Genomic DNA, 15,073 nt, shown 5'->3' on the forward strand with positions numbered 1-15,073 from the left:
ATCCGGAGTCGTGCGAAGTCGTGGGGAGTCGGAGTCGTCCGGATTTGTGATGATTGTGATGTTGTTGATAATGATGGTCCATGAAGAACTGCAGTTGATTCCGACCGCCTTCGATTCCGATCGATTCCGATCGACTTTGGATGACTCCAAACGACTCCAAACGACTCCGGACGACTCTAGACATCTTCGGGCAACTCTGGACCACTCCGGACGACTCCGGACGACTCTAGACGACTCCGGACGACTCCAATCAAGTCCAACTCCGAACGACTCTGGGTAACTTTCGATGACTCCAGACGACTCCGGACAACTGCGGACGACTCTGAGTAACTTCGGACGACTCTGGACGGCTCCAGATGACTCCAGACGACTCCAGACGATTCCAGACGACTCCGGACGACTCCGGACGACTCCAGACGACTCCAGACGACTCCGGACGTCTCCTACCCAAACGACTACGACTCCGGATGACTTCGACTCCGGGCGGAACTAATGGTTCCCCATTTTGTCGGAATCAAAATCGGACTAATAATAGTCGGAGTCGGATCGGAGTCGTGGATCCGCCCTAGACCCCACATCACTAGTCATGATCTCTCGATTTTGAAGACATTGACAAACGAGTTCCACTTTTTCATTTCAGTCGACTTTTTGCACCCAAGCACCCAAAATCTAATTTCCTGCATGAAATTCGGTAAAAATGTAATAACAAAACAACCCCAAAAAAGGAAGGCACAATTTTGCAGGGACGGGGGGGCGGGGGGGGGGGACGGGCACGACGATTCTCACAAGATTTAACTCACTCACTTCCTTCTGACTTACTATGCACACTACACAACGACACGCCCGCCACGGGCTACTTACACCATTGGCGATTGGGTTGACCGCTTCGGCCAGGGCAGCGGCGGCATACCGGCTCGAACCGCTGCCGGCCGCCCCGGTACCGTTCGGAACCTGCGGTCCCGCACCGGACAGTGGAGAGGACGAGCAGCCGTTCGTTGCGACGCCGCCGCCACCGGTGGCAGCAGCAACCGCCGCCGCCGCAGCGGCCACACTGTTCTGCCGCCGGATCATCTGCAGGATGTGCATGTTTATCCGCGGGTCGGTGAACTGGGTCGTACGGTTGTTGTGGTCGACGAAGTACACCCGCCCGGATGCCGTTTTGCGCTGCTCCCAGCCGTGCGGCAGCGGGCCGAGCGTTTCCGTCGTTAGGTTTTGCGTGTCGAAATCGCGCGGTATCCGCGGATCGTGCCAGGTGGACTGCTTCGTCGGTATGTGGTAGAAGTACACCTGCCCCTGTTGCGTGGTGCGAATTTCTGCCAAAGGGGGAAACAAAAAAGGGTTAAATCGGATTGATTTGCTGGAGAGAGAGCGCATTCGCTTACCATAACCATGGGGAAGATCGACCGCCGGTCGGATGAAGGGCACTAGAGCGGGCCGGGCGTTTGGAGGTGGAGCCATACTTCCACCACCCATTAGTGGCCGCGGTGGCCTGTCGCGGGAAGTGCGCCGCCGGCCCGGCTCTTCCGCGTGCCTTCCCGATCGGGTGCGATGGTACCGCGACGCCGACCCTTCCCGATGGCCACCACTTTCCCCACCGGTGGTCGGTGTCCCATGATGGTGCTGCGACCGTCCTCCTCCTCCACCACCGCCTCCCCCACCACCACCACCACCACCGACAGTGTCGGGAGCGGAAGCGCTGCTGCTGTGATTGCTGACGCCATTGTGGGGCGACGAGTTCGAGCTGCCCGTGGTGCCAGCAGTCCCATTCGTGGTGCCATTGCTCGTACTCAGCGGCAAGTAGGAAGGCACCGTCGGTTTTGCCGCTGCCGGATGACCAGCAGGCTGTCCTGCATCACCCGTGCTGCGCTGATGCTGATGGTTCGGGCTGCTGTAGTTCGTCACACCCGCACCGGAACCGTTCACCATCACCACACACTGCTGTCCGCCACCACCGCCGCCGCTCGTTGCATTCGTGCCGGACCGGGCGGGTGGTGCATCGATCGAGAGCGTCCCGATGGCATTCGTCATACCGGACACTTGTTGAGGTTCCCTGGAAAGAAGAGAAAAATGGAGTCAATAGGAGCACACAAAGGCACGAACTTACTAAAGGCATCCTTACTAGTGGTAGGAACTCGGAATCAGACCTATCCGATTCCGATTCCGTGTTCGGAGTAAATTTCGGAACCGATTCCGATGCTGGAATCGATTCCGATGCCGATTCCAGAGTTTACTCCGGAGCCGATTCCGGAACCGATTCCGAAATTAACCCCGGAGCAGATTTCGGAGTTGTCTCCTGAGCCAATTCCAGAGTCGACTCCGAATCCGGAACAGAATCCGAATCCGTAATTGAATTCGAATCCGGAATTGAATCCAGAATCCAAAATTGAATCCGGAATTGGAATGGAATCCGGAATCAAAATCGGCTCCGGAATCGGATTCGACCTGGGAATCACTATTTGCTCCGGAAACGGAATCAGAATTGAATTCAGAAATTGGAATTAGCTCCGGAATAAGAATCAAAATTGAAAAAAGAAGTTTCAGAAGCGAAAATCAGTCCGGGAATCTCCATGAGAATGGATCGTTTACAAGTACATTTAAATTCTTTGCGGTTATCAATACGTAATATCATTGGACCCATTGTACAGGGGCGGTCCCGTTTGTACGACTTAACGAAATGCCCGTCATGCGCGGTACAGAATAAGGTCCCGAAAGTCGGTACATGTCTCCGTAGGACGTTTGTGCCAAATAGAATCATTAGACCCAAACGCTAAGAAGATCATTCTTACGGAGATGACGAAACCGACTCCGATTCCTAAGCCGATTCTGATTTCGAAGCCAATTTCGAATCCAGACCCAATTTCTACTCCACAACCGTTTCCAATCCGGAACCTATTCCGAATCCGGAACCGATTTCGACTCCGAATCCGGAGCTGATTCCGATCCCAGGGCAAATTCTGGAATCAATTACGGAAACTGATACCGAACCTACTATCTGGAATCGATTCCAGAAAACTTCCAGAACTGGTCGGAATCGATTCCGACTAAAAATTCATTTTTCCCATCATTTATCCTTACCGTCCGCCATTTCCAGAGCGCGGTGACACATCCTGCTGCTGCTGCTGCTGCTTGGGCGACGTTATCGGGCTATTGATTTCGCTCAGCGGACTCGTATTCGACGAGCTCGGTGTGATCAGCAGCGATTCGTCCTGTATGCGGACGGGGCTTTTCGCCTCATTCCGGTGCCGATTGTGTGCGGGTGTACCACCACCACCACCACCCGCATTGCCATTCACCAACGCATCACCCCTGCCACCGTTTTCCACATCCTTTCCCGTTCGCTGCTCCTTCCCATTATGATGCTGCTGCTGCGACGACGGGTGCTGCTGGATGCAGTTTTCCTTATTGTTCGAGCTGACCAGTATCTCGGCGGAGTGCCGCCGGCTGCCCGAATCGTTCGACTGAATACTATTGATGCTGTGGTTGGTGGCGGACTTGGACGGACCGGCCGGTATCGTGGGGCAGCCGGACTCCTCGCCGACACCGTTCGCGGCGCTCGTTGGACTGCCGAGAATGTGGTGCTGCTGCTGCGGGTGTGGAACGCCTCCACCATTAACGTTCCCGTTGGCGGTGAGGGGTGTGCTGCTGTTCGCCGCATTGTTGTTGCCCGACTGGCGAACGGGCGGACCAGCCGGTTCCGTTGGCCGCGACCACTGGGTCGTCTTGGTGTAGTGGTTCACGTAGTACGTACGCCCATTCTGTGCCGACCGTTCCTCCCAGCCCCGGGGCAGTTGGTGCTGCTGTGGCGGCGGCGGCTGCTGCTGTTGCTGTTGCTGCGGCTGCTCGACTATCATTGACTCGTCCGCGGCATCGTCATCCTCCGGGACGCGCACGTCCCCAGCCGGGCTGACGATTGCCAGCGGCGTACCGCCGGTCGCACTGTCCCGCGACAGTAGCGACACAATGATCTGTCCCTTGACCGGATCCGGATCATCCTGCGACCGTTTCACCAGATCGAGCCGTTGATCTAAAAAGAGAACAAACAAAAAATGTAATTAATGACCTGGTTGGTGCAAATGGCAGTGTCTATTCACGTGACGATAAGAAGCCAAAAAAACTGTAGACCAAATAAAAAATTATCCCACAAAAACATCTTTCTCCTTCTTCCGTCAACGAGTGTCCAATTAGGGAAAGCCAAGCACTGGCGCTGGTTGTCGCCGTCGCTAATGAGTAGTAAATACGGTATTGTGCGAAGCTGACTCCAAACTCCCCGACAAGAGGACGACTGTTTGTGACTGTGCAAACAGCTCGAAACGAGATTGCTTCAGGCGCCATCAGCAGGGAAGAAACCCACACCAGAACAAGGTGTAGGGAAGAGCTTTATGCAATTTTAAATGGAAAGAAACTACTTTTTTCTCCCCAAATTAAGCTCTTTTCATGCTTCTCGACATTTTCTCTGCTGGTTCTTTTTTATATGCTGTCCGTTACTGAGATATGATTGCACATCGTCCAACACCAGCACACACCAGCTTTTATGGTTCTGTGAGAGGGCGGCGGCCTTGCAGCTTGCGCTATGTTCGGTACAGCCCCATGGACACCACTTTCACACTAACCTTCCAGTAAGACACGGGGTGGTAATAGTGGTGACCGGCAGCTACGATGATGATGCTCATCATAATCTTCTCCCGCGCAAGAAAAAGCGGAGCAGAATTAATTAATTTATAGCACCTTCTTTTTGTTGAAAAAGCGAGTACACAAGGAATCCCAGAACGGGGAGAATGGGTTAGCAGGAGGTTGGTTTAATAGAAGAAGAAAAAAATAACGCAGATTCGCAGCCGCTCGGGGCCAATTGCTTCACAAGGGCTGTTGGTGATCGTTTGAGAAGATTGTGACGAATTGTGTTTCCGCCATTGTCATCATCTGCGCGCTTCGCGACAGAGCCTACTGTGCATCTTCGTCGCAGTAGCATGCATTATTGACAGCGTCGGTGTGATTCGCCCTGAGGTGCTGGGGTCTGCTGCAGGGTCTGCTGCTTGGGAACACACCATTGCTTTGGACATTGTGAGCTGTTGTTGGCCCACTTTCTCGCTGGAAGCTGGAACACAGATCACCAATGTTCTCATCGCGCTGCCCGCATTCGTCAGCAGGAGATGTGCATTCAAGGCCGTTGGCGAACACGACCCCGTCATATACACTCACGCATGTGAGTGTGTGTGTGTGTGTGTGCGTCTAAACAATGTGCCTTTCCCATCAAGTGCACTTTGACTGCAGCACCCTTTTAGCGTACCTCTCTCTCCTTAGTGTTTTCGCAGCTTTTGCAATCCCTGACAAAACGTTGCACCGTCGGAGGGGAAAAACAAATGGAGAGGGAAAGTGGTGCTTTACGACACACTCTTTGTGCCACCATCAACACCACCACACCATACGCTGGGAGCTGAAGCGCCACTTTCTAGCGTAAGAGGGCAGCAGCACACCACACCAATGGGAATGGGGGGAGAGAGCGTATTCCGGTGTTCCCGGTGGTGGGAAGACGGCCTCGTGATGACGTCGCCGCCTGCTGCACTTCAAAACGGTGTGCAGGTGCAATTAAAATGAAGATTTCCCTTTCCTTCTCGGTGCCTTTTAACGGGCAAACGCAATCTAGGGACGGAGGAGGACCACGCTCAAGCACCATCCATGCAGTGTGCACCATCCGGCGTCGCAGCGGCATTCCGAATGCATTTCAAGCCCTCTTTTACCCTTAATGCTCATAGCCACACACACACACACATATACTCTCAACGATTTTAATTTAATCTGTGCAGATATTATTGCAACAGGGCATGGAATTGTTTTGCCGTAGGGAAATTTAAAGCGTAAAAAGCGAGCACTTTGCGTAGTGACGTTTGGGAATGAAGTTCATATTTTGTACATTTATTTGCGTTACCTAGTATGTAGATCCTACCTAGCGTTAAGAGATATCTATGAAGCTGTTATCTTGCTGTCGTATCGTATGCTAATTTGAAGAAGAAAGAATTGTGTTTTTATTCCTTTAATATGCATCTGCTTCGAAGATTCATTCGAAACACGAATCAAATAGTGATCCTGAATTCATGAAGATTCGTGGGAAGCGTTCCGAATTCTTCATAAGTGAATACTTCAAGATTCAACTCAACACTGATAAATGAGAACGATGCCTTATGAAGATGTTCAAGTATCCTGATTGATATGATCAGAATCAGAAAAATAAAGGCAAATGAAGTTCAAAGGTCAACCATATCTACAACAAAATAAATTTAGTAAAAGGGTTTGAGCTTCAGATCTCAGGAAGAGCGATACAGACTTCAGAAATGGGCCCGTAATTCCCGAGCGGACTTCCTTCATTAATGTGTGAGTCGTAAGTTGTACAGATTTAAATGTTCCTAATGATTCCTTCCTACATACTTCCTACACATCTTCGTTACGTCTAATGAACTTTACACGGTTGACTATTTTCGAACGAATCTACGGTCTTTGATCTCACACGTCTAGCAACATCGTTTGCAAAAGACAAATTGGTGTCCGATATTAATGATATGCTACAAAATACTCACAACCCGTATCGCGGAGCAGCTGGATGCTGGACGCGGCTATCCGCACACAGCCCAGGAAGGCTTGCCGCTTCGGCATCTTCCGGTGGTTGTAGATCGTGATGAGGATGCTATCGTTCTTGCCGAGGAACAGATCGTAGTGCGAGTTCCAGCGCGGGTCCAGCGACGCTTTGCAGATCTCCGTCGTGTACTCCTGGGTCGTGCCTTCCACGAGAATTTTGGCGAACGGATCGGGCAGTCCTGTTTGGGAGAGAAACAAAGACAGAGAGAGGAAAAGAGATTTAGTAAAGTGTGATGGGGACATTACTGGTTGTACACACGTAATTGAACTTCTCCTTCTCTTGGGAGAAGGCCCTTGCGGTGTGTTTCGAAAGGGCTACACTACCAACAATAAAGTAATCAAAGCCCACTCGGGTAATGGTTACGGACGGGGTTAATGGAAAGCAATACAGTTCCAAACGACAAGCTACACCCGACAGACATTCCTACGAGCACACCCTGTACCATCATCATCCTCTCTGATACAATCTTCACGACACTCGACTGCTTAAAGTCTGCAACGGTACCCTTCACAACTCCTCCGTAGACCACCCCTTAGGTCTTTCAGACCCGTACCATGACGATGATGATGGCGTGCGCCGAGCCGCATCGGAGGCCTCTGTGCTGCCTTTTGTGGCCCAAATTAACCGAGGAAGTCGATTGTCAATTGGTGTCCAGCCATCACAGCCTGGAGTGGGTAGGTGGTGGTACCGAGAGCCGAGGGTAGAGAGCAAGAATGGACGGAAGCAGAAAACAAACAGCAAATGTGTCGCACTAGCAAGTGACTTACGGTCGGGCAGCGCACGTACGCGGAAGCCACCAGCCAAGACATGATTCCCCAACCCTCTCGCACATTCCCTCTTTCGCTCTCTGGCTGGTGGCGTGTTTGTACGCGCTCCGATGCATCTTTTGATATGAGCCTGATTCGTTTCTATTAATGGAGACAATGATTGCACGAGCCAATTCAACGGTTGCAGCGGTTACATAATAATGGTTAGTTACATTTCCTGTATCCACATGGTACGCACTGTCCGGGGTAAATGTGTCAGTGGCAAAGGGAAAATGGAGAAGAGTTTTGTTTTACGATTACGATGACAAATTTGTTGAACATTAATAATGCAAAAGCGCTGTGTTTCTGTGAAGAAGCTTATGATATTCCATTTAGTCAATTAATAGATTGTCTTTCACCAACCAAACTGTTTTATTGAATGTCATCGAATTTAGTATTTGGCTTTTAAAAACGTAAGACCAACAATGGGGCCCTTTCCGTTTTAAGTTCGTAGGCTGAAATTTCAGCCTGTCAGCTTTTAGCATTGTATAGCAGTTTTCGAGCAGCTATCTAAGTGAGTATAATATACAGGTAGGCTTATCCCAAGGTGTATGAAATTAGAAGGCTGATTTTAATCGCTTCTGCTTCTGAATGAAGATTTTAAATGTGTTTTGAGTATTCGTCAAGCCTCCAGAAAGCTCGTTTGACCAAAAGTTTTCACTCGTTTTGTTCAAAATTGATGCTCAAAATTGGTTATAAAAAATGCTATGAGACCACCTCGACTACATACACTTTGATTCTATATTGCATCACCTGATCTCTTTAATGCACCTTGGGATAAATGTAAACAAACCCGTGTTTTCGAGCAGGTACTCGAATCTAATTCTAGCTTTGTGGCTAGAATAATCTAGACTGAAAATTGCAGGCTAGTTTTATGTGTGGTTCTGTCAAACTCCATACAAAAAACTAACTAGAATCGTGAAGGCCCCCAATAATTGATTTGAAGGCATTTGATTCCAAACGCATTTGAAGGCGTTTTGGGTTGAAAAGTGTCGTAATACTTTCATTATTTTTTTATAACACAATTGTTTACCCTTTTCAACACCGTTTACCGTTTAACCAATCTTTTCAAGCCATACAACAAATGGACATTTGAATACATTTATTTTCCGACTTAAACCGCCAAATGTCTAACTCCTTATAAAAATCCAGTTGGAATCATCAAACTGCCCATTACCAAATTAATTTGTAAACAAACAAACATGCTCTTAGCGCTCCCTCGAGGAACTCATAAAGTTCGGGAGAAGAATGTGTAGTAAATTATAAAATTAACGCTTAAATGTTTCACGAGAAACGAAATTTAACATAAACACCGAAAACAATTCAACCTTATTAGGTAAACTGCAAGCGCATTACTTCCAACGTCTACACGCACAGCAGAGCAAAACTTCGAATGGATTCAACAACTTCAAACTACTGCTGTTGCACACCTGGTGAAACAAACTTTAGATAAAGAAAGCACATTAAAATAGCACACACACACTAAGGCCAGACGACAGACTCCCACCCCATCATCAGAGGGAGTGTTTCCAATTCGGGTGGCAAAGCACACTTGTAGGAATTCGGCATTCTCATACAAAGAGTTCGGCCACCCCCAAACACACACTCACACACAAAGGGCTATTAAACTTAGCACAAGCAGCTCGAAAGTTTAGGAAAGAAAAATAAAAAGCGAAAGTTAATTAAGCACAACCTCGGTACGGTCGCTCAGCAAAAGCAACCACGTGCTCTGGTGGTGGTGGTGGTGGTGCAAGGCGAAAGTTTCCAAAACGACCTCCCTCCGGAGTGTTCTCTATCCCCAGCATCATGCACATGCACTCCACACCCCGAAATGCATACGCGCTATTGTGTTGCTACCGCCACACCGCGTTGAGATTGAAAAGGAATCCCGAGAAGCGCATACGACCAGATCCCACACCTCCCCTGAGGGCAGACCACACAATGCATCGCGTCTCGTTCGACTCTTTTTACCATAATATTCTATGCGCGTTTGAATGGGCGAGAACCCCCAAAAGGGACGCCCAGAGTTTTGGGAGGAGGGATCAATCGCCCGATGCTGCTGCTGCTGCTGCTGCTGCTGGACAAAGAATCCATCCGTGCCGAACTGGAACGGTCGGTTTGGAGAAAGAGATTGGGCACCCGTGACACTATACAATATCATCCAACCGGATCAGAATCTAGCACAAGCGAAGGCACCAGCTATTGGGGAGGGGGAGTTCACTACACTAGTTACAGCAAAGTGTAAAGGTTTCCCGCGTACCGTCCTCTAATCTCTCACTCTACCGATTCTTGTACAAACCCACCCGAAAGCATTACTGCAGTGCGTCAAGTGGCAGACACACACAAGCTGTCCCCCGTGTGTTCGGGGGAATCCGCATTGAAGGTGAAGATACATTCGGTATACATAATACACCGGGGTGTTCTCGCCCCACGTAGTAACTCTCTGCCACGGTTCGTTAACTGTACCTTTCCTCGGCGTGCCGCAGTGAGTCCCCAGAGATTCGCACAATACCTATGGACACTCCTCTTCACGCTTATCCTCCACCCGAAGATCTCAAAATCATCGCAGTAGTTGCTCTGGAAAAACATTCAAACTTAACCTAACACTAACTGCACTGCACTATGGTCTTGTGACCTACTGGCAGTATCTTCTCCCTTTTTTCTCCTCACTTGATACATCTGTCTGGGAGGTAGGGAGGGAGGACTGCCAACGAACAAGTGTGTGGCGATTTCGAGCGGCTTCCAGGTGGATAATAATATATACATAAACCCATCATCTCCAACCCACTCCCACTGCTTGTTAGTCTGGCCTTTAACCTCACAGCTCGACAACCGCAAGAGCTACCGAGACCACCGACCGACCCCTTATTTAGGGCAATGTTTTTGCAGCACTTTATAATCCGCTTCGCATACCGTATCTCGTTATCCATAAAACACCACACAACACCAGCACGGGCCTGGCTGGCCAGTGGTTCCGTTCCTGCAGCCTCTCTCGCACAAAATACCAATTCGAGCATGGAAAGTTGGTCTGATTTTAACACACAAACACACAGACGCCTGATGATGGTGGTGTACCGTTTGCACTGGGACGAGAAGTCTGACGAGCTCTTGGTAGGTTTAAAGTGTGCTGGAAGGTGGTTTCAATCAAGGGTCATCATATATGGTGGCATAATTTCATCGAGTGATACTGACATGCTAAACAGACAAGTGCATACAAATTAAGGCGATGCGTTGGTGGTGGTGGGCAGAGAATGTACATGTACATTGGCATTGCGATACAGCCGTTTAATGGCGGCCGTTTTGGTCCTTCGGGCCGGATTTAAATACCTGTTTGCTTTGGAGCAGTAAACAGTTTATGTTTCATTAGAGTAGCGTTGGTTAAAATATGCGTATTCATTTGAGATACTGATGCTTTCTAGAATCCAAGAATTATTATATCATTTTGCGATACCCCATTGCGGATGGAATTGGTCCTTCGAGCCGGATTTTCTAATCTATTTTCTTTTCACATTTTCTGTTTCATTTCAGTTATTCTTGCCAACAAAGTCTTTGTTAAACAATGCCATTGAATTGTTAGCTATGTATCATTATTGGAATGTTTTATGAATTCAAACTTTTGTTTTTAAATAGTGTTTGACATTTCTTTTCATTATTCAACGTCATATGTAGCTTGAATCCATGATGAACATGTGATCGATCTCGATTTTGACATTTGGGAATTAAAAATATGTGAAAATCGTCGAGGCATCGTTTCGAAATTCAATATGGCGGAACGTAACTGTCAAAATTTGGAACAGTAAAGCTTTAGATTTGTTAGACTGACGTAGTCTAGCAAATATTATTTTCTTATTTACAGTCATTAACAGTGCGACCAATATACCTCCAAAATCTGTATAGAAGGAATCAAGCTAGAAAGAAGTTTTTCGTTTAGTCCTTCGAACCGGAAAGCAAATATTATTTTCTTATTAACAGTCATTAACAGTGCGACCAATATACCTCCAAAATCTGTATAGAAGGAATCAAGCTAGAAAGAAGTTTTTCGTTTAGTCCTTCGAACCGGATCAACTTCAACTTCAGGCTTTCTCTTCGCATCCATTACCACACACGAGTTTAGTAAGTAATGATGTTAGACTTTTAATAAATGATGCTAACCTTCCTGCACACCAGAGAGCATTAATAAACAGTGTGCCCAATTCTTCCCCTCCTCATTCGAACCACCTTTCACCCCCTCCTGCGCTCGCATTATTGCATGACCAGGTCAGCGCACCGGGATAATCTACTACTGCAGCGTCATCAGCGATACATTCCGAAGCGATACAGAGAGCGTGTAAAAGCACGAAAAAAAAGTACTGTAACGGTTTCCCTGGCGTGAATCAACGGTCATAGATACCGCTGGGGCTCGGTTTGACGGTGTTGCCCGTGAAATGCTAATTTGTGCGGCGCGCGGTGATGAATCCGGTCAAGCCAACCAACCGAGGCGGCTGGCATTGAACTCGGCACATTAGCCGGAACATTAGGCTCGAGTGAGTGTGTGTGTGTGTATGTGTTTGCCGGTAGTGCGCTAACAATGAGAGCCGGCGGGCTTACCATAATCAAATCGCGCGCTGCATGCAATCCGCCAATTGATGTTGCGATTTTGATTTATTGTTGGCACGAATTGATGAGTTTGCGGAACGGCCGTGCCTAGCAGGGAACAATAGGGCGCCGCCGCCAAAGAGACTACATTACAACTGACGCACAACACTATGTAGGGTAACGCAACAAACCACCCGAGGACACAAATGTATCAATCACTCGCGAGATTAAATGGCGATGGAACTGAAATGCCGCGCCGCGCATAATGCGCGATCTTTGGTTGGATCTTTACTGCACAATCACACAGCTAATGCTGCAGTTTGTACACAATCATACACAACTCTCCTATTCGATCGATGGAGCCACACACAAACACCAACTCTGCATATACTTATCAATCTCGATTAGACTTCCTGTGTGTCGTTTCGCGTGGTCGATTCGATCAACGACCGTAGCCACTGCAGCTCCCATCGGCCGCCAAGCCTCACCGTGTTGTGGCGCTAATGATAATTTTAATTTCATTTCGTGCCCGGCACAACCTCCCCCCTTGGGCCGAACGATGTACTTTCTCACGCACTCTGTACCGGGTGGGGTGTGGGCGATGCAGGCTGGTACGGTGTGTGCAAGGTTTCTTGCCGTTTTGGAGCTACCGAGCAAAAACACTCCGAGCTGGCCCCGTGTATAAGGAAATGGCATGATATCGGAGCAAGACCGCAGCATGTTTCCGGATCGTGTGTGTGCGTCCATATCAGCAGGAGATCTTGTCGAAGTGGGAATGAATGATAGTGAGTGATTAGACAACATTGCATTACCGCTGGAGTGTTATTACGAATGCACAATCATAAACGCAATAACATTAATAACAATTAAATATCAACTGGGGCGCGATTAATTCATCGCGAGTACGGAAAGAGGACCTTTGGAGGAAGTGGGCATAGCATCTCGCTCATTTCAATTATTTTTAATTATTCGCAATTGTTTAATAATACGGCCAATCAATTAATCCATCAATATTGAATAAATATTGTTGTTCCGTGCAGGGGGCTGCTGCATTTTGGGGCGTTTGGGGTTCGGCAACTGCAATGCACCGTGCACAGTTGGGTCTCGTCTGGTTTGTGTGTTGTCTGTCTGTGTCGCGTTCAAAACCGGAGGTGGCCTTTTACCCTCCCGCACACGCCACGACCTCTGAATTTCTCCTCCGAACGGTGATTGGCAAGTGCAGTGAGGCAGAACAAAAAATATACAAAACATGATGAAAAACAGACATCACACACTGCCAAGAGAGTGTTGGCTGCAGTGCCTTTTGGCACATTTGTGTACCACCAAGGCTGGAAGAATTGCTGAAAAATAAATAAACCGCGACGAATGCATCACAAAGACAAAACAAATTGCGAACTTCTAAATAAATAAAATTGCATACACCATAAGTAAGGGAAAATGCGATTTCATACTTGCATAATGTATGAGATAAAGGTGATATCAAAATAATTAGGGTAAACATGCCTATAGTGGTAATATTGCACTAAAATGCGTTTTATACAATATATTAAAAGTATTTAAGTTATTAATGTTAGTGTGAAATTTTCTCAAACCTTTAACAAAGAGTTTAAGAGTTAAATGGGGCCATTCCGTTACTTGGTGACTTAAAAATCCATTATTTTGTGAAATGTGTCAACATTTTTCCAAAATTCCTTTAGGATTTTATAACGAAACTCATATTTCTGTTAACGTTCTAAAAGACCATAATAACCACGCAATTACTAGTTTTTCAACATAACTGTCATGTAATGTTATTGTTTTACTAAAATTATGTTCCTTTTGACCATATTTATGCATTTTTAAGTGTTTTTTTTTACAATAGTGCCATTATAAGCACGCAAAATAGGCATGTTCCTATAGTGGTCTTAGTTATAAAATCAATTAAAAAATATGACATTTTAGATTTTTTCATCGATATTTTTGACATGTCGTACTGTTTTCATTAAAATAAGCAACATATATGAGTTTGCTGTAATTAATTTACCAAACAAAGGCCAACATTTGCTTATCTGGCTGAGTGAAAAATTGACTTCAAATCAAGCACACTCTTCCCGGTGTGGGTTGACGACAGGAACTTAGAAATGTATAACACTTTAGTCAATATTTTCATCAACCAAATTCATACATTTTTTACGATCAAATTATGTAAGAAATCGAAATTATGGCAGTAATCTTTGCTATTCATACAAAAACAGCTTCAAAACTAAGTTCCATTGATATTATACACTGTTTTTGAGGCATCTTTGTTTACCACCACTGTTGTTGCGCCTGGTAACAATCCGTTTATTTTGGTAGCTTTGCAGACTTTCTTGCAACTGGCTCTCGCGTATAGGGTTTTCACCGCACAGTTAAAAAAATAGTCTTTCTTCTTTCAATGTAAGTTTGCTACTGTCCCTTTTACGATGGCGGCATATTACTCGATCAACTGATTTCCTTGACCTTGTTTGCCCTAAAGTTGACCGTAGATGAACTATCTCCTAATTGGCCCTAATATTGGAGATCTAGCTGTCTCGTATTTTCGTCCTTGTCTGTATGTTATAGCGCCATCTGAGGGGTTTATTGTGACTTATTCGAGCTATTATCAAGATAGCTCGATATATGTCAATATTCGCCTGACAGATTTCGCACGAGGTCGATATCGTGCCAACAACCACTATAGGAACTAGAGTTGGGCAAAACGCACAAAAAAGCGGAACTGGGTCCGGACGATTCCAATAAATTTCGGACCCAGTTCCGAAGGGTAGGTTCAATCCGACAAGCCGGAACCGCCCGGAATCGTCGGAATCACCCGGAATCGCCTGGAATCGCTCGGAATCGCCCGGAATCGCCCGGAATCGCCCGGAATCGCCCGGAATCGTCTGGAATCGTCGGAATTCCATTTCATTTCATGTCATTTATTCAGTGCATAACACAAGATGCTAGCGTCCATATCGAACGATATTGAGGAACTCAGTGCGCGACATTCCTGGCTTAAATGTACGACAGACAGCATTGACATATGCGGCGGCGGGGTGAACATAAATCG

The 15,073-nt window shown here is 47.2% G+C and overlaps 1 protein-coding gene across 13 annotated transcripts in view; it reads right to left on the reverse strand.

Moving 5' to 3' along the window:
- The window catches only part of LOC1270684 (E3 ubiquitin-protein ligase SMURF2), a 46,532-nt gene that overhangs the window by 5,789 nt on the left and 25,670 nt on the right, over nt 1-15,073 (reverse strand). For 10 of the 13 annotated variants that reach the window (XM_061654286.1, XM_061654284.1, XM_061654292.1 and 7 more), the window contains exons 4-7: nt 6,570-6,806; nt 3,076-4,024; nt 1,383-2,050; nt 820-1,313 (exon numbers count right to left, since the gene is read on the reverse strand). In XM_061654286.1, coding sequence (XP_061510270.1) covers nt 820-1,313; nt 1,383-2,050; nt 3,076-4,024; nt 6,570-6,806 — 2,348 coding nt within the window. The remainder of the gene's footprint in view (nt 1-819; nt 1,314-1,382; nt 2,051-3,075; nt 4,025-6,569; nt 6,807-15,073) is intronic. The other 3 variants (XM_061654296.1, XM_061654295.1, XM_061654297.1) reach the window with 1 other exon arrangement.

This window comes from Anopheles gambiae, chromosome 3 (assembly GCF_943734735.2).
Source record: "Anopheles gambiae chromosome 3, idAnoGambNW_F1_1, whole genome shotgun sequence".
Lineage (NCBI taxonomy): Eukaryota > Metazoa > Arthropoda > Insecta > Diptera > Culicidae > Anopheles > Anopheles gambiae.